At 39.1% G+C, this 21,234-nt stretch overlaps 1 protein-coding gene across 2 annotated transcripts in view; it reads right to left on the bottom strand.

The window, feature by feature from the left end:
• Nucleotides 1-21,197, bottom strand: part of DCBLD2 (discoidin, CUB and LCCL domain containing 2) — a 44,918-nt gene extending 23,721 nt beyond the window's left edge. The window contains exons 1-3 of one of the 2 annotated variants that reach the window (XM_080565484.1): nucleotides 20,944-21,197; nucleotides 4,393-4,620; nucleotides 292-429 (exon numbers count right to left, since the gene is read on the bottom strand). In XM_080565484.1, coding sequence (XP_080421610.1) covers nucleotides 292-429; nucleotides 4,393-4,620; nucleotides 20,944-21,070 — 493 coding nt within the window. In that variant the 5' untranslated portion in view covers nucleotides 21,071-21,197. Of the gene's footprint in view, nucleotides 1-291; nucleotides 430-4,392; nucleotides 4,621-16,430; nucleotides 20,849-20,943 lie in introns of those variants that run through there. The other variant, XM_080565485.1, reaches the window with a different exon arrangement.
• Nucleotides 21,198-21,234: the final 37 nt, after the last annotated feature.

The following is a 21,234-nucleotide window of genomic DNA, read 5'->3' on the forward strand; positions in this document are numbered from 1 at the left end:
AATGCATTTCATCATTTATCCAAAGTAGCTCTTTCACTCATAACAGGTAACTATGAATCTTGCTATATCCGGGGTAAGCTTTAATAACTTTTTCTTTTTTAAATACTGTAACTTACATAGTAACTCAACAGTTTGATTTCCTGTGCAGAAATATCAAGAAAACTCTATCAGAATTCATCACTTTTAGATGTTAATTTGTGAGAATGTAGGAAAAAATACATTAGTTTTTTGTTTTTACTAGACAACTGTCATTTAATCAGCACAGAAAAACAAAGAGAATCTTATGAATACCTGATTTGTCAGTGGTTGAATAAGCCGCAAGAAATCCACGCCCAGAAGTGTGTATTCCGCTCATGAACTGTACTGTGACTTCATTACTTTTTGAAGTAATTAAACCATCCATTTGAAAGCTAAAGCCACAGTATTTTCCTAGGAAGAGAAGGAGGAAAGAGACATGGACCAAAACCAACATATGTAATTAGAATCTTCATTTCCAGTATAAGCTCACATTAGTTCTGGTGTATATATTCAAAACAAAAACATGTAGATAATAAAAAGGCATGTAGTCAGTGTCCATTTAAAGCAAAGTATGGGTAACATAAACTTGCAATTGGTTCACCTACCATTTTGCTGCACCCAGAAAATCTAAGAGAGGCACCGGAGCTTTTCAGAAAAGAAAAAAGGTAATGCAGCTTAGATTTGGTCTGCCTCTGGATCTGGGTACTTCTCTCTTGCAATACAGAATAGAAATATCACGTTTTAGACTGAGAAGCTGGAGTCGGCAGGTATTGACAATATTTGCCTATAAAGTCCTAGAATTACTACCAAATGACTTGAACTTACCTGGATGAATGGCTATTAAACAGATTCAAATCAGTATGGAATTCTCCAGCCCTACTAACTAGAAACTTTAATAAAATACTGACCAGTTTATTAACTAGTTAAGAAAAAAAAAAATCTTCTGTTCTACAAGCACCCTTAGACAATCAATGTTATAAACAGCCTCTGACCCTATATTCTCTGCAGAATATTAAAAGTGGATAATCACCAACAACAGATGACACCGCATGTTTCAGTTTACCATTCATTTATTTGTCTTCTTGATAAGTATGTTATCATATTGTAAAATAGCAAAAAAAAAAAAAAAAAAAAGAAGCCAGATTACCTTCTCAACTAAAGGAAAATTACAGTACTAAGGAAGAGGGGTTGGAATAACACGGCCCTGTTTCTGATCAAATATAATTTTTTAAAAGGTATGTCAAATTTCTTTAAAAAGAGAACTGCAATCTCAAACATTTAAAAAATAGAAACACAAGTTCCTGTCACTCTTCAGAGCTTCCTAAATTTTTCTTATTCTGATATTTTTCATATAAAGCACGTGTTTTTTTCTGATGAAAAACAGAAAATAGATCTTACAATACTTTAATGAAATGTATAAAATCACATGCAATGTAATCTTACTTCAATTCACTACTTACGCTGGTCATCAGCAAAAGTTATGAAAATAAGTCCCCTTTTACCAAGGCTCCCCACTGACCCTATATTTTGCCCTAAGCTATGTTTCAGTGATTAATTGCATTCATTATGATGAACTGCATTATTTTTCCAACTACACCCTCCACCCCCCTCACCCTGTTTTCAGCTTCTGGATCTTGTTACACAGCTGACCAGCAAGAGACTCTTCTCAAGACAGACACCATTTAACCTCTTCTTTGGGCAAACACACACAGCAAGACATGTAAATCTAGCCTGGATAAACTATCCAGTGCTGCTCATACCATGGAGATACAGCCTTTGACAAACTGTAGATGGATGCACCTTATGATTCATTGCAAGACATACTTTTGAGACTATAAATCATTTCCCCAGCTCTTCTCTGGCCTCCTTCCAGATTTTTAGCAGACTTTTTAAAGAGTTGGTACCAGAAATGGACAAAACGTGACTGCGGTGATAACTGTCAATGGTATGAACAGAAGATGTAGTATTACCGATTTGTCTGTATTTATGCACTGAAGGATCCAAAGTGCTTTTGTACAGCAGCATTACAGCACAAGGGGAATTCCCACAGTAGTTTACATTCTTTGCTCCTACAGATGTGGCCTTACATAAAATATATTAAATAAATACATCTAAGTATAAATACATACTGGCTGGATTGCAATGAAACTTAACACAGAACACCTCTAAATCTTACTGAAACTACTGACAAACCTAACACCAAATATTTCAATCTGTTGACTTACTGATAAATATTCAAAAGGCTTAGAGTGAGATCGAAACATTAAGAGCTTCAGGAGACACCTTCTCTCCTTATCAATGAACTAACCCAGTAACAATTCAATTTTGAATCTAAATCAGACAATTTTTAAATTAATTTTGAGTTAAAATAGGTATCATTGAATTTCACATTTTATGTAATGCAATTATTTCAATACTAGACTATATTAGCAGTGCTGAATGCAAGAAAATTAAGAACTTAAGATAAATTCAGAAGATTAATTCCTTCCAAATTCAAATCACTGTTTAGTCTCTCCACTGTTTACTGCTTCAAATATGAATATTTAAGAAACTGTACCATCTGTATCTGCCAGTGTTAATATCACTGATCGCTCTGTGATTTAATTTATCAGGAGCAGAACAACACACACATTTGCTTGACATACTGTATTACTACACCAGCTGGGAACAGCTGAAAGTCAAGAGAAACAAATGAAGTAGAAAATTTACTTGAACCCATTACGTCACTTGTAAAAGTGAATAATAGAGTTATCAGAACTAGACGTTCCTTGCCATTTAAGGACTTCGGTGCTTTCTATTTTAGACCAAGTCTGGCTCAACCACTCCAAGCACAGACTTATTTTCACACATGCTTACCAAGGTAACAGTTAGAAAAGAGGGTTAACAAAGCTAACATTCTACTAGCCTCTTTATAAAAAGACTCAGTTGAGTGGGATTAGTATTTGAGTACAACTAAAACAATCTCGGTGAAGTAAGTCTCTCTCTCTCTCCAGATTACTGATTTAGGAAACAAAATAAAATGACTCTGCATAATAGCAACTAATTTTAGTGAAGGAAAAATGACAATTCATTTTGAGTTTTATGCATAATAACAAGAAGGGTCTTAAAACCTTACATATACCTTGATGTGGATGATAATTTCACACTATTTGAAAATAACCACCTTATAATAATGAAATTCAATTTGTCCTCTTAAAAGAGAGCAAATTAAACTATGGACGCCTTCCTATCGGAAGATATTTGAAATACATAATTATCGAAGCTTGACATCCTTTATTACCACTGAGATGAAGAGCTCAGACAAGAACTTCCTCAGTATAAAAAGGCAGGGTTTTTTTTTCTTTCCTTTTTTTTTTTTTTTAATAAAGATGCTCATAATTTTGCAACTACCTCTTCACTGCTTACAAGAACTTGGTGGAGTCTCTTGTCCACTTTGCAAGCTACTGGGAAATGTCTGAGAAAAAAAAATTTACAGTAGAGTCTCTTTCAATAGCCTGAAGAATCAAAGACTGTTATAGGATCTGTGTTGCATTTAGCACAGTTGTATATACAAACAAAATACAGATTGTTCTGTTGTCATTATAATTCAACATTTTTTCAGTACATTTTTAGGTTCTAGGAATTGTGGCAAGACAAAGATATACATACACTTTAATAATACAGTAAACAAAATGCAGTTACTAAAGAATAATTAGATTAACACTGTGGCATTCCAGAAACCTTACCTGCTGAGCAACAATAGTAAGCATCCTTGAAAGGAGCACATCACCTGAGAAAGGGACTATCGGACTACTGTTTTGTTTACCACTTTGATTTTTATATAATTACAGTTTCATCTGTACTCCCTGCCCGTATTGAAGACCTGTATAGAAAACAGGTCTTTCCTAAGCTGTCTTTTCTAGAGGTACTATTAGTAGTAAAGTTATTAAAACTAGTCCCTGATGGCTGTTTTTCTGCTGTGGTAGGGTATAACACAGCACTCCATTATATTTTGCAGTTTCCTTGATATGAAGCTCAGTAAAAACACAACTCTAACTATAGAATTCCTAAAATTCCTTCTTTTACCTAATTTAAGATTTCTGTACATAATAAACACCTCCTTCTTTTCATCACTTCTTCTAAGAGTCGAAATCCACTTAGAAAGCACTGAATGCTTATATTCAGGCAAGGTCTCACCCTAACCAAAAACCAATTGAATTAGAACAGTTTTCCAGGGCTACAAAAAATAACTTAAATAATACCATAAACCTCATAGTTACTCTATGCTCAGAGCAGGCTAGGAAAGAAAAATTAAGAGCTACAAAAGTACTAAAACTATGTGCCAAGTCCTATAAAAGACAATAGCTTTTCAATACCAAAAATAAAAGCTGTTACCTATCTCTGTCCTGGTGGAGCCAATCCCATTGTGAACTCTCAAGTAACTGGAATGACAAGAATCTGAGTCATCAATATCAAAATCACCAAATTTGAGCTGAACTCGCTGCCCAGGCTTTACACGAATTTCCCATTCACAGACTGTACTATTGGGAGAGGTCTGTGGGTAGTTTATCGAAGCAAGAGTTCCACTTTCAGGGCCCAGAACGGTGTGTCCACATCCATCACCTACAAAAGAACAAAAATGAGTTAGCTACATTGCATCCAACTTTAAAGCTTCACTGGTCATTTAGTTATCTTCTGCTGTGGCACAAATTTAAAACAAAACAAAACAAAACGCAAAAGTGTGTTGTTTGTTTTTTTAAACCTTACTAATCATGTTGGAAAAAAAAAACACTCGAAGGTAAGTCATGTACAGAAGGAAGAGCAATCGTGACACAATACCTTTGAACTAACATTGGCTAGTGTTTTAACTTCTCATCATTTGTGACCAGAGGGGTTCTACAACTTCCTCAACTAGATAAAAGTTTGTCCACAATGACTTTAAAAATCGTCCTGAAAGTACAGAAAGTGTCCTTGCTATTTTGTGTTCCCTCAACACCTATATACAGTAGAAAACAGGTTCCAAAAAGGAGAAAGGAGGTAGAAACCCACTAATAAAATAAAAGCACATCATTTCTCTGTTGTTACTGTATCCATAACACAATGAGAAAGAACAGAATTGGAAAGACAAGGGACAGCAAAAACTCTACTGAAAATAACTGCCAGGTCTGAACATCATCAAACTGCTAGTGCATTGTTTTCTACTTTAAAACAATTTTAATACTGTAATTAATTCAAACCCACTCCTTAGGGAACATGCTTAATTCTTCTGAGATTTGTATAACAAGTTAATTTCTAACTCCAACATGAGGCCCTCAACTTAACATTAGAGCATTAATATTAAACGGCAGTAACAATATTAGAGATGACTTGTACAAATTATGATTTCTTAAAATCAAATGATGAAAAGCAAACATAAATCTATTTACTCAACAGCATAATGTGAACTGACCCCAGTATATAGTACAGGACTAGCGTAAGAATCTGTGAGTTGTTCTGGAAATAGGAACGTACTTTAAGTAACATCTACCGTCACTGGCTCTTTATAAATCACTGTACCATTAGCACCAGAGCCTCAAAAGCCTATTTACTGAATTTGGTCACATGAATGTCTAAGCCGGGAACAGCATTATCACTTTCAGAATTTGACACTACAAAGTCCAGAGATCTTTTGAAAGAGATCTGTACATGTTAACCCAAAAGCAATCAGGACCTTTCAGGATCCTGAAAGGATCAGAAATCATTAAGAGCAGGAGTTCAACACACTGAAGTGGCATGGAAGAAAAGCTCAATCAAACAAATCTCATTAATCTGTTTGCAAAAGCACCTGATTTTCAGTGACAAAATCTGTTTTCTTCACAAACTGAGCACTTTACAGACAGTCCTATGGTTCCAAAATCTAAACCGCTGCTGTTATGTAGAGAATTATGAACAGATGCAAGCTTTCTTCCTAGCAGTCTTGAATGAAAAAAGATGCATCTTCTTTTGGGAAAGGTAACTGGGATATCTGCTTCAGTAAAATCAAAAATTCTATCTGTAAAGCTGGTTTTTAGACATGTTTTAATTTGTCCAACTTTAGCAAGTTGCTATAAAACACTGGTCCATCCCATGACAAATGCTACTCCCATTTGAGTGATAGCTGATTATTACACTCTACTTAATTTACACTTCCCGTTACAAAAATAAACAGAAAGCACATATTTTACTTTCCTAGACTTTTACTCTAATACATGAATACATAATTGTCCAATGTTACCAAATAGGTAGCTTAAATAGTACAATTTGCTTATCATTTTAATACTGGTTTCTTTCCAAAAGCATGTTATAAACCTAAAAGTGAGAGATTTATCATTTAAAACTTGCATGGTGTTGGTTTATTAGTTACTAAAACTTTGGTCATCAAACTCATTATTCACAGTATACTTATCAGTCAAAAACAAAACAAAACAAAACAAAACACAAGCACTGACTCCTTTGCTGGTAAACTAGCTTTTCACAAGCAAGTACTCACACACATTACAAAACACGTGAAACGTATTATATGAACAACAATAATAATGACAAATAGATACTAGGTCTTCTATTCATGGTGATATTTGTGGCTAGTATTTCAAAACAGACATTTATATTGCAAAAATATGAAGTTAATTTTCAATGTAAACATCAATGAGTTTTAGGTTATGTCTTAAATAAAAGCAATGAGCCAGTCAACCAGTTCTGTGCTTTTCCTGTTGTCACAGGTGTGAACAACTGTTTAGTCATTTATGGATTTAAAATATGCAGATATGCTAATAAAGTCACCTTTTGAACATCAAATCATAGTATCTTTGACCTGTCCAAGCAGATAGATTGCTCTGATCGCACCATAAGGAAAATAGAAGTGGTTTTGAGATCTACAATACTTGGTTATTATTTCTCATTTCAATGGGCCTATTATTGCAATGCAGTAGTGCCACATATGCTATTTCTGAAAACTAGGAATTCCAGTGACATACATGATTCTCCCCTACACTTTGCTTCTTCAGCCTAGGTTGCTGGAAGTCAAAGACAAAGAAGAGCTTGGGTCTTTGACCCAAACTGTATTTAAACCGTGAATTTGTCCAATTAAAAGTAGCAAAGAGCACTTCTAACACGCATTTTTACCATTCTCTTTGCTAGCTTGCTGTTCAGCTGTCTCAAGCACAGAACAATACCAGCACTGCATTTGTAACAATGAACAAGGCATGCCTTTCTGATGGAAAAAAAAAAAAAAGCTAAACTCCAGAAACATGATTTGATGGAAAGATAAATCTCAGATCTTCCTTTCGTTGTAGGCTTTATCGAAAGAAAACATGCAAGGCAAAATCCTCCTATAATCTATCCACTTTAAAGAACCTGCTGTCAAATTGTGCTGGAAAGGAAAAATACTTGTGCTGTAGTGCATCTACAGCATCACCTTACAATGATGCCACTTTTTAAAAATAGCTCGTTCTGGATGGGTATTTTAGATCTCATTTTGTTTTGTTTCACTTCAGTTAGTGATAGCAGACTTCATGCCTGAAGAAGTTAAAGATTTATCACTGAGTGTCTGGCACGCACTTATAGTCTGCCAAGGGCAGAATCATCACTCAGGAGCTATTTGGAAATTTCTAAAATTCTACTTGCAGTGAAACCCACAGAACAACGAAGCCTCGCTTTATTTTATTGGTTCTAAAAGGATAGTTCTTGAGGTTTTCTATCTAAATGGCGCTTCATCATTTCTGCTCAAGTTGTATAAACACCACTGATCATCCCCAGAGATGTACACATCTTTTATCGGGAGAACAATCTGCAATACTCAGCAGTTTCCCCAAGAAAAAGAGAAAGCACAATTCTCTGCACAACATACAGTAGCATTAGCTTCTTCATTCATTTGGAAGCCATTAATTAACTACCACAGAATCTTTTGTTTTGGTTAATCTGCATGTATGAGAGTGGAACATCAGAGTACACATAAGAGACAGATGTCAAGTCCTAAATCAGTTACTCTTGAATGAGATGACAACTTCTGTTACCAGCTACCAGTACACAGCTGAATGACTCCTTTGCCTTCTTTCAGCCCTCTCCATCACACAACAGACCTACTGTAGAGGCAGAACTGACCGAGCTCTTCACCAAATCATTTGCACGTACACATCACACCTGACACTTGCTGGAAGGTCTGCACATGTGCAATGAATTTCATGTGCCCTGAGGACCAGGTTCACAGCAAACTGAGTAACCCCAGTTCTTCAGCGAGCTGTCTTAGGAACACGGGTGCCTCTTATGAAGCCGGTAGAGGAGAGCAGACTGATGTCGTCAGGAGAACCATTCATCTCTTCCAGAGGCGCCTTCGAATGCAGTCTGGATGAATTATCCTGATGGATTACACATGACCCCCAGGCTATATAGCACGCTGATGTCTGATGCAATCATGCAGATGATTTAACATAATTTCCCATATCCAAGTTCTTTGCATCAACAAAATACAGAACTTGAACAAACATAAACACGGCAAAATTCAGTAGATAAGAAGACAATGTGAAATTTAACAAAATGAGAGGATACTGCACATGTAGGAGTGGGTGCTAAATCCTTTAGTAATATCCATTAAAGAGATTAATTGACTTCAACTACTAAGAAAAATAATCAGAACTTTTTCCCCAAGATTGGCTGCTGTTGATCTTGTTTCTCCCTTTCAAAACATGGTAAAAATTAATCTTTAAAACTTGAGAATGCTTTCTGATTCCTTACTTGGAGAAGAGGGAATGATAAAATAAAGAGATCAGACAGTTTAAAATTAAAGTCTATAAAGCATAACTGATGCAGATCAAAACACTGATCTCAATTTTAACACGTGGCACCAGCCACTTGAACAGACTCTATTTAACCAGTGGATTTCCTGAGGAGATTTTGCATACATAAGCTATGATTTTCTGTAAATTTATGACTACCTACAGGATTTAATTGAATCTTTCTTAACTAAGCAATGGTAGAACCGAACCTATTAGTCATATAAGCAATAATACATTTTAAAGCATTCATTTTAGCTCCACATACAGCGGAGCTCCCTGATACACTGCACTAATCCCTCCTCTTCTGTTTAGCTCCTGTACACTGTATTTCCCTGCTCTTTATCAGCATCACTAAAAGACGCCGCATCTACCTCTTGCTTTTCTCAGTGCAGACAAGAAAGTACACACAACCTGCAAAACAGTTCCATGATTAAGAAACACTGAAGAATGAAGGCCATAGAGACCTCAAATTCTAAATAGCTTTTCAAGGTATTTAGGTAAATGCCCTCATTTCTGTCATCCAAACTCCTTGTTGTTTCCACACAAATCCCCAGAACTATGTTCTTCAGGCGGGAATCTGCCCCTCTGTCAGAATTAATGTTCTTAACAAGCTACCAAGCACACAGTCCACCTTCATCTTTACGATATTTATTTGCCTCAGTACCATACTGTTTGGAGCATTTCATCCCACTACAGATGTTTCACAACATAAAATTCCCCCACACCTCCACAAGTGGGGCCGTAGCTCAGTAACACCTGAAGGTGCTTTAAATTAGCGCAGCCGTGAACAAAAGCAAGCCTTGTCTGTCCCTCGCTTTTGGCCACTTGTTCTCACACCCTTCCTGGTACTGGAGGTAAACACTTCCGGAGCCATATGGTAAACCAAAACAGGGACTTGAGATAAAAAGAGCTGTTAGGTTTAACCTAGAGCAATCCTGCTGTTTATTTTACAGCACAAATGCAGCAGTGATTTTTCTGACAGACGGATGGGAGAGCATAACGGCAGGGAAACACCAGCAACTGCTTTTTTCCCCAGCACTGCCAGCCTGTGTTGGCATTTTAAACTCCACTGAATATCAACCAGAAACGCAGAAACCATCCCTCCCCGGGAAGGATCACTCACAGAAGTGGTGCACTGGTTTGAAGGACTGAGACGGCTGAAGACAAACCAGTGCCCCTACCCACTGCCACAGCACAGCATTTCTTTTCAGCAAGGGAAGGAGGGCTGGCTGGATTACTGTCTCAGCTTCAGTTGATTTACTTGCTGTGGGGCAGCCTTAAAATGGTAATGAAATTATGGGTTGAGGTGTAACAAAGATGGAAACAGGACAGAAGGTAAAACACAGTATTTTGCCTTTCAAAATGTTTTCAGCTCAGTACTGCAGTGAGGCAAAGGAAGATACTTGCTCTTATAGCAAAAGCACAACATTTAAAATGGCATTACAACAAAACTTTACTGCTTTCATTTACAACACTAGCCACATACTGGGCTCGTGATTCTTAGCACTTCATTATTTTTATCTATACATGGAGCTTTTCAATCACCATCTCTGGAAATGCAGTCTTAGCTTTCAGTCACTGAGTTTCACACAAAAGCATAACACTTAGCCTTGCTAAATTTAACATCCAAAATATGGTAACATTTTAAAACAAATTATCTTAAATTATTGCCTCCTAAGAGCAGGTAAGACGTTTGCTTCCTCTGCTACAATGTACTAACCAAAGCGACTACTTCAAAAGAACAGAAAAGAAAGATCCACTGTCTAAGACTGTGTCGCAGAGCTTTTCCTTACTGATGTCAGGGAAACAACGTGAATAAGTCTACACGGACAGTTATGATTTGCTTAAATAGTACCCGAGAAAAAGCAGCCTATAAAGGCAGGCTAGCCATGGGGAAAAGTGATTTACATGAGCAGTCTGTAACAGCTCTTTGTGTTCAATGACGCATGTTGCAGAAGCCCTCCAGACCTACTACCCATGCTGAATCAAAGGGACGGTTCACGTTGTGTGTCATCTTTTGTCTGGCACACGCAGCCTGCCTGCTTCCCAAGACGTATCATTTACTTAGCATCTGCACCAACACGTTCATAAAAATAAACGCTGCTGTGCTTCAGTGCACTAAGTGCAACACAGCAAAACACAGCTGATGAAGGAAATGAAAAAGAACTCATAGACGGTCACACAAAACCAGACAAGCAGCAGCAGCAGTCAAGGTCAGAATAGGCTTCAGATCCTTTTAGGTCCTCAAAAGCCTCATCATGCCAGGACCGAACGAAATTTCACAAGCCTTATGTATTTCAACAAAGCAGCAAAAACTTCTCCAATCACACTGGTAATACACATGTTAAACTAATACCCCAATCATCTTTTCCTCTCTTCTGTTACTAGTCCATAAATGAGATCACGCAGCCTACACTGCGGGTCCACAATGGCAAACACCATGGTGGCCTTTACAAACAGCTGGTGCTTGCTGTACCCTAGCAGTTTTACGCTCTGGATACACCCCTATTTGTCTTTTGCTGAGTAAGGGCAAAAGGTATGGGCCAATGGGGGTCTCACAACTGCTGGAGCCTGCACAATGGAGAGGATGGGAGCTAGGGACAGGGAGGAGAGGGTGAGAAACCAGCGGCAACTGGTAAAAATCACGTTTGGCTACCATGGCCCAAGAGAAGATTGCAGGAAGGAAGCCGATGGCTTGGGTACTTGAACAAAGAGTGGAGCATCTAGATGCTTCTTTCAAAAACCAAAACTGAACAAACAAACAATAACAAAAAACACAAGTTGGAATCATTTGCACCTAGCAGCTGCACCAACTTGCCCCTTACCTTTGCTTCACATCAGGAAGAAAAGGATGCCTTGTGTTATAGAACTGAAGGCCTAGAAAACAGCTCTTTAAAAATGAAAATATAAAGTAATGAAAATGCTTTATCTATCACTTTCAAATTTACCCAAGGAAAAGAAAAATCTGATTACCGCTGGACTTCACCTGTGTTTAAAAGCATAAAATTTAATTCTTTCCACCCTTGTGATACCACATTCCAATAACAGCATACAAATAGCAATTAACAGATAATTTCATTCGGGGTTTCGTAAAACTCACAAAATTAAGTGCCACTGGCTTCCTTCTAACACACAATGTTTTCCCCACACCTTACTCATTTTGGAGCAATGCTAAAATAACCGGATAAAGATTTATCAGGCTACAGTCCTGCTGACAACATAACAGCTGCCAGCTATGAAAACCATTGTGGACCTGTTGGCAAATGAAGTGCACAACACGTTTCAGATACAGGCTGGATCACTGCAACCAGCTGTTCTTTCAGAGTCACAATCTCTTAGCTCTGAGAAGTGACCAAGTGAAACTGCACCACTGTCATTCATCTGTTTCTACTGTTTTCCTAATCCACCTTCCTTCCATTGAAGATGCTGAGAATCTTTCACCTGCCTTATCCCTGTGGGGTTGTCTATAAAAAAAAAAAAAAAGAAAAAAGAATTATATCCAAGCAGCTATACAACCCAAATCTAATTAACATGGCACTTTAGTTCCACCTCAATATAAAACCAACAGCGCAAAGATAGGACGTATAATGGGAACTGTGACAAAACTGCCAGAATAGTTCAGCATTTCTATGCCACTCAAATTCAAAATCTGCAACTGGACATTGCAGCAGCTACTATTTCTACTGCGAGAAACAGCAGTTTAGAGACCTGAAAGGATTCTGCCTACGTGGTGAAGCAACATTAAGTAATATGGCAGGTGGCAGAGGGCCTAGGACTGCCAAATATAAGTCTAGGAAAACCACACATGCATCACTGAATAAAAGGAGAAAATGACATTTAGGGATAAAAATAATTAACCTTTTGCAAATCCAGAATATTTAAAAACTTTGTTTAAATGTCAGACCAAGATCGACAGTGTCTGCACGATATGACTGACAGCATCACTCCGTGAAGCTTTTAAACCAACACCTTTTTTCAAACTGCAAGATGAGTTATCTGCTCACAACAATTTACTGAAGCACATCAAGCTTTTCAAGTTCCTTTTTATACCACTAGCAATATTTCTCATAAATATATCAAATAGCTATCTCCCACAGCACTTCAGGTACAGAACCAAGAAAATCAGCATATTCCTTAGAGAAATGGCTCTAGCAGAGGAACTGCTGTGAGGGAGAAAAATTAAAAAAGAGAATCTACGTGGCTGCAGACACAACACATCCGTTTTCAGCAAGGCTGATGACCCAAAGATCAGTAGCTGGCAGGATTATCATTCTGATGGATACTATTCCAACGATCTTGCTGGATCTGAACTGAGTTTTTACATTATAAAGAGTGTAGGAATGTTAAAACACAATACACTTACTTTAAACTTTTACTGAGCAATGAAAAATGTACAAAACAAAGATATCCACAGGACAGAAAAAAAATCTGAAAAGATCTGATTTTGTCTCTCTCTTTTTTTTTTTTAATGGCAATTAACAAAGCTGATGTTGTAATACAGTCTTGTCAATGAAAGACAAACCAGCGTAAAGAAAGCATGGAAGACATACTTTTTAAAAGAAAACAAACAAAACCCTCCAGACTTTACTTATCAAAAAGAAACAGAAAAAGGTATCAAGTTTGAACCTCTTGGACCCTAAGTAATGGGTCATTTTACAGAAAAATGGATTTGCAGCATTAAAGACCAGGAGGGCCCTTTAAAATATGATTTCTTGTATAACACGGCTCCATATAGTTGTGTTGTCATGATTCTAACAAAAACAAATTTAGGATGCTGCATTAAGTTTAACTTTCCAGAAAGTTTTCAGATTTGATTTAAAGGTACCTTGAGAAAGATCATTTTTGACTATTTCTGAAGCTAGAATGCTTTAAACACTTGGGGGGAAATAAAATCAAACATTTTTCTAAGTTACTCTTAAAAAAATACAACTACATCACAGCATATGGGTGAATTCCTTATTATCCTATACTAGAATTGCCAAGAATGACAAAACTAAGTTCATAAACTTTACTCAACTTACACAAAAACATTCACTAATGCAACAGCTATGTACACTATCATAGCAATGGTACAGAACTGGAACTTCCCTGATTCTGTTGCCCTTCAAAAAACAAGATGCATGAAATTTCTGTTAACAGAAGTTCATTCAGTTGAAAACTTAAAACTTAGTATTTTCAGTAAATTGCTAAGAACAGAGGTTCGTTCTTAAGCAGTCAAATCTGAGAAAATGATGAATGTAGGAGTCAAAATGCAAAACACCTATCTTACACGCAGACCATTGAACTGGACAAAATATCTTCATGTTAGCAAAAATTAAAAGTGAACATGTGACGGGCACATACTGAGCCCCCATTTACACACATTCTGTTTCAAGCAATCATTTTTCTTCAAAAGGATTTTTATTAAATATCCTTTTATTAAATATCCTTGTTAAAGCAATTACCCATAGCTGCCAAAAATTATTGTGCTTCTAGTGGCTCATGCACTCACTATGATATTATACACTTTTATTGTAAACGTATGTCAGTTGTTTTGTACCTAGAGAGGTCAACTAAAATCACAGACTCACTGCAAGCTCACAAGGAAATATTTAAGAGTATGAATTGTCACTTACTGTCAAAGATCAGCACTCATGCACTTGATTTCCAGGGTGCAATTAGTCTCACCAAAGTCTGAGGAGTAACTAACGACTGAGCTTTAGCACCCATCAACGGTTTGCTGGCCTAAGCCTCACAGACTGCAAACTCATGGTTAATTATTTTTATTCCAGTATTTGCACTGAAAAAAAGAAACTGTCTAACCAAAACAGAACTGACAATCACAAAAGTAGAGATTTTGTGTGAAATGCCAGCAGTAAGCATCCAAATGTCAGGATCTCCCAGAAGCACTATCAAGTGCCCATGTATCAATTCCAAGACCCAACATATTTCAAAAGAGAGATACCAGTAGTTAAATAGGTACAAACTAAGTCCACCTTAAATTCATTTTTGAAGAGTTTAACAATCATAAAGGAGTGTTTTCTTTTTACTGCTCTTTCAAAGATGTACCATGGGAAACTAAGTGATCACACAGGGGAAGACCGCAAATGCCTCGAAAGAAACAGTCTAGGTTAAATGCTTCTTCCTCACCTAAGAGCTGGGTTTGTTTTCTTTCACAAACACTGCATAAAAGATTCATCAGAGAAAAGCCATTTTCAAAACCAATATGGTTTTGTAGTTCAAATGTCAAATCAATCTCACAAATTAAAGTGCTACTTTTAACTCAAATTACACAAAAGTTATGCAAATACAAAGGAAAAAAGATCTCAAATAAAATATCAGTAGTACAGCTCAAGCCCTTTATCACAAATAATGAAAAGCCTAACACGAAGTTACCAACAATCTTCGCCTTCACAGTTATCATGTTAATGAACAGGCTTCACAAACACTAACCCACCACTCTGTAAAAACCAGCTCTGAAAATGTTGCAGATCCAATTTAATGCAACCTTTTTAATTAATATTACTGCTCCACCCACCCACCCCAATAGCGTCACTTCTGTAATAAATCTATAGTCTAGGCTTGGACAATGGTTTCAGCTATGCTGCTGTGAGGAAGGAACGGAGGAAGGAGAAAAAAAAGAAAAAAGACTACTAACATTCAATTATATTTGACTGAATTAATCTAAAAGCAACTCATTAGGAATTGCAGGAGGAGAGGAAAACCCTTTGCCTACAAAACAAATTCACTGACTGCTTCCCCACAGTGCAGTGCACAGCTAATGGGGTGGAGGTGACATGCAACAGTGTATTTAAAAACCTTTCAAAGTATGGTAAAGAAACCAACATAGAAGCAGTGGTCGATACGCTGAGCAGCAATTCCAATGAGCAAAGGATTACATTGATATTGATGATTATGAGCTAAACTGAGGGATGTGAGGCAACACTTAACTAGCTGATGACTGAAACTATACAGAACAGCAGTAATTAGATTAAAAACCTAACGCATCATTTCTTGGAGTAAAAAATACATGGCAGAACTTCAGAAAAAGAGACAAATTATTTTGCTTATGCAAGTAACATAAGAAAAAGTTTCTCCAAATCTTGAAAGCTAAACATCACCATCTCCTTCCAGTAGCAGGAAAACAGTTTTCCTAAAGTCTGTACTACTCTGCCAGAAGATCACTGGCTTAAGATGCACACAGTAACAATATGCAAGCTTCTGAACGAACATTTACAATATTACCTTTTTAACCCTAACTCAGAGACTTGATTTTTGAAGTTGTGTATGCACACACACACACATTTATATATAAAACTGTGCGCATCATGCTGCTTGAATCCAAAGCAAAACGTGATACATTCTGGGATTGAGTATGAGAAGTCTAAGACTGTTTACACAAAATGGTGGTTCCTGCATTCTTTGAAGAGGAGCAGGCAATACCAGCATGACCTCAACAGGCCTCTGGAGATGAGCTGGGCTGAACAGAATCACTACTGCACGGCAACCTCCCAGGAAGCATGGAGCTGCAGAACACATGTATGCACGTACCTTCTGCCCACCAGACCAACTTAACCACTTCAAATAAATCTCAGTAACTGGAGAAGGAAAAATAACTTTGCTGAGATTCTTGATTTCAAAAGGAACAACAACAAAAAAAATCACCATGTTTAGGTCCATAGTTCCAATACCAGATCACTCCCCCTCATGAACAGCACTCCTCCACACAATTCTCTGGGGCACTCCTCCTCACCACATCTATCTCCAAGCTGCAACGCTAGGAAGAGGAAAAGAGCATCAGAAAACCTGAATCAGTAGACACATCAGCTAAGCCTGCCAGAACTTTATGGCCTGGTCTTGAAAAATTCTCCTGTATGTCTTGCCACCAGGACAAAGGGGATTTGCCTCAGCACTCCTGCATACACAGCACCAACCCCTGAATCAATCCTCAAGAGTCAGCACTCTGTACTATTGCATCCTCACAGCACTCTGCGTTCTTAAGTGAAACTCTCCTATTAACAAGCAGTAAGTAGTTCAATAGATCACTGCCCTCTCCATCATGAAAGACTTACTCTAATGTTAATTTGAAGGATAATAAATCTTTCATCCAAAGAGCTGGGGGTCACTGTAATCAAAATAATCCCTTACGGTTTGTCTGTAATCCTCCTCCTCCCCTCCCAGCCAAGGACTATGGATACGAAGAGCAAGGAGACAGCTCTCTGCAAAAGCAGCAGGAAGAAGACACTAGCAATAGGCTATGCTGGTGGCTGGAGCCCTCCTCAGTCCCCTGTTACAGAAGGAAATCTCCTCTTCCAAGACATCTAGGGAGATGCTACAGCCTGTCTCCCTGTCTCTCCATCTTGCCCAGCTAATGGATATGTGTCTACAGCCACTTTCTCTTTGTCTGCTTCCAACTCCCCAAATCAGGCCACCTGTTTTCCAGATTTATAGCTGGAGGACATTGTTATATCCTTTCAGGTATGAAGTTCACTACTGGAAGGTTTTCTTAGTCACCAAACAGGACAGATTTAACTCCAACTCTGGCTGAGCCCAGTCAAAGCCACAGTTATCTATTGCCCTGCTGGACGGGCAAGCAGAGGTGAGAGCAGCACTGCAGAGATGGGGAGGACAGACAGAGAGGCACCAGAGAGGTATGGGGAACAGCCAGTGGATTCACGAATACTGCAGTTTAATCACAAGACACAAGGACATGGAAAACTGTTTCACTAGGCTCAATGCACAGAGTCATTCCTTCTTTCTCTTAATGTTTCAGATCATGGTAACACAGCACTACACACTGCAAAACAATTTCGCTTTGCTACACTGAAGCAGACATTTTTCAAGCTAGTGACAAATCACTTTCCTGTGGGAGGCTCCATAATGAAATAACATTCTTACAGGCTGGTAGAGCAAAACACGTGAATCACATTCAGAAACAAGCATACTAAGTTTTAATCTTTCAAAGAAAAAGTTGCAAACAAATCTGCTTCAAATCACAGCTATCAGCTTCAGCATCTAAAGTTTATTTGTAACTTAAGGGCTTATTCCAGTTTTGTATGCAAATCCATATTCACTAGGAACACCAATAGATGACTACCAAACTGTGGCGTGATAACAAAGCTCATGTGCCTTACAATCTTTGTACCTTCAGAATAACTGAGTCATTACTTAACTTCAATTTGGATGAAAAATAAGCAACCGTTTCTTTTCTAGCTGTTTTATGTTTCTCTACACTCCCAAAAAACAGTTAAGTTTAACTAACAAACAGGCCATGCTGGATTTATGTCAATAGCTGAACATCTGTAAAGAGCACTAGTTTTCAAAATGCAATCTACAAAGAGCAGGAAGCTTATATGGTGCCGGCTTGCTTTCATTCACTGCTGAAAAACAACTGAAATGAAAAACATGAAAAACAAGTTAAATTATACTAGAAAAGAGCTTAAAGCAGTTTCCCTGCAACCAGGAGCTAGAGCCACCACAACATTGTTTCAAAAATCACAAGAGGTGACTTGCACAGCAGGCACCTAGATGGTCCTTGATGCATGAGTGTGTATCACATGCAGTACGGGGCACTACTCTGTTGAACTTTTTTCAGTGTTTCCAAATATGTTAAACCTCACACAAAATGCTCTTATTTTCCAAGACAGCGAGACACTGTTCAGAACCCTGTCCCAAAGAATGCTGAATTACTGAATGATTTTCAATGTGACAGACTGGAGAAAAAAAAAAGAAAAAAGAAAAAGAAAAAAAAAAAACCACCGCTCTAATCCTGCAAGATAACGCAGCAGGCTACTACGCGAAAAGCCTGTTCACTGAAAAATTACCTGAAAATAACCTGCACTTTTTCATTCCTAGCTTTGATTCCCTAGCTAGGCTGGAAGGGGAGGAAGAGGAGAACACTTGACCCAACATTCAAGTAAGTTTCACATCAACCAATAACGTATTTTTACATCAGTTGATACTAGTGAGGTGCTCTCCAGAAAAGCATGTGAGAAACAAAGACATTCTGCCTTCAGAATAAGAACTAAATACCATATATTATGTGAGGCTTAGAGCTGCTGAACAGTGAGAAAGAAAATGAACAGTTGCTTATTAACAGAGGATCAGCCTCCCTAACGTAATGAGTCAGGCTAGGTTCCTCCATAACATTACTTACTGTATTTTTCTAAAAGAGCTTAAACGCAACTCTGTGGGATTTCCTAAGCCTTGGGTACTTTCCTTTACAACCAAAATATTCTCTTAGAAGTCCATGCACATATTTTATACAGTAATTTAGATTTATTCAGACCCTTCATGAGAAAGACAGTTTCATTTCCATACGGGACTCAAACACCAAATTAGAACTATGCCAGCACTTGAAGACACACAATACTGCTCTATAACTACCTTCAAGGAGGTTGTAGCGAGGTGCGGATTAGTCTCTTTTCCCAAGCACCAAGTGATAAGACAAGAGGAAATGGCCTCAAGTCATGCCAGGGGAGGTTTAGGTTGGATATTAGGAGAAATTTCTTCACTGAAAGGGTTGTGAGGCATTAGAACAGGCTGCCCAGGGAAGTGGTTGAGTCACCATCCCTGGAGGTCTTCAGAAAACATGCAGATGTAGAACTTAGTGACATGGTTTAATGGCGGGCTTGGCAGTGCTAGGTTAAAGGTTGGACCGGATGATCTTAGAAGTCTTTTCCAACCTGAATGATTCTATAATTCTATGATATGGACTCCTCAACCTCCTCTGAAATTAGAGAAATGAAAATATTTTGACAAGGAAACAGTTGCTAGCAAGCAGAATTTTTTTGGAAATTTCAACATTTTCTCACTATAAAGGGCACTGTATTCAGTAACAGTGGAGACCCTAACCACTTGTTACAAAATAAAATGAAGCTTGTCAATAAAGAGGTTCCCCGCCCTGTTAAAAGCAAAACTTCTGAGCCAACTGTAAGCATTAACTAGGGAGATGGGATGCTGTAAATTGAAATTCAGGTTAGGAGCTCATCAGTGGTTTCTCTGAGTACAAAAAGGTAACATGAACAGAGTATCTAAACGCCTGCTGCCCATGCAGCCCCACTTCTTGCTGCACAGTACCACCCCCTCTAGAACACTCCTGACCACTCACTGAGCCAATTCAACTTAGTGATCTGTAAGAAAGCTATGCCTCACCCCCCACCCCAGTTATTTCAGTTTTCTCCTGGAATAACAAACTCAGTCTGCTCACCAAAAGGTCAGACAAGTGTCAGGTCAGCACAAGTATTTGCAGCACGTGTCCAAGAGCACATGATGCTCCAACAGCATAAACCAACACCTTGCCTTGCAGCTGGACTCACACAGAAAAGACAAAATGTTCAAATCGCTCAATTTCCTCTCAAAAACAAATAGATCTTCTCTTCCTCCAGCACCAAAACAAAACAAAACAATGCCTAATGCTTTCTAGTGTTAGATTCGTATGTGTATAGGCTGAAGTAAGATAAAAAGATGAGACAATGGACTAGTCTGCTGTGTGCACACTTCTCTAACCATTTCCCATTCAAGAATCTAGTTAAAATGTATGATTAACAGTACACAGCGTATATTTCCGATTCCCTTTGTGCCTTTAAATGCAGCATTTGCAACACTCACATATATTTCCATCTCTCTTTGAGAGGTTCAGAAAGAGAAAGTTTTGTGAAAACAGAGCTGAGTTTCCAAATGAAGCCACACCAATGCAAGAAGCAAGCGGAGCTGAAAACTGTAACGTTTCTTTTCTCAGCTCCCGTATTCACAGAAACGAAAGTTTCAAGCTGCCGTCAAAACGTTCATTCCCATCACTTTCTCCCAGGCATCCGATCAGTGACAGTCAGTGTCCCACCCTCCGATCTCCTGCCAGGCAGTGACCACATCTCGCCCGGTAATTTTCGCTGTGCTGAAGCCGATTCCACCCGAGGAGGAGAGACCTCACCGACCCATCTAACCAAACAAAAAAGCCAACGAGCAACCCTCTCTACCCCACATTCCTCCCCCTCACCCCGGGCTCGCTCCTACACCTCCCTGGGCGCGTACAAGTGGCTTTTCAGAGCAGGCAGAGCCTCCCTGCAGCCTCCCTCGGGGCTGGGACCGCGGCTGGGCGAAGACCCGGGGCCCGCCACGCCGCAGCCGCAGCCGGGGGCACCCCCCGCGGCCCAGGCGGGTTCCTGCCCCCCGCACCCACCTTTCTGCGCCTCGGCGCCCGGCAGCGGGACGAGGAGGAGGACGAGGAGGAGAAGGAAGAAGCCGAGGCGGAGCAGCGAGGCCGCCTGCCGGGTCCCCGCGGGGAGCGGCCGCCCCGGGCTCACCATGCCCCGCGGCGTGCCCGGCGCTCCGAGGGCATGGCGGGCCGGGCCGGGCCGGGCCGGGGCCGCGTCTCTGCCCCTGCGCCCCGCGGCCGCCGACGGCCGAGCGAGCGCCGCCGCCGCCCGCCCCCTGCGGCCGGCCCAAGCGCTTCCGGGAGCGCGGCGGGGCC

This window comes from Anser brachyrhynchus (genome assembly GCF_964034855.1).
Source record: "Anser brachyrhynchus genome assembly, chromosome: 1".
In the NCBI taxonomy this organism is placed as follows: Eukaryota; Metazoa; Chordata; class Aves; order Anseriformes; family Anatidae; genus Anser; species Anser brachyrhynchus.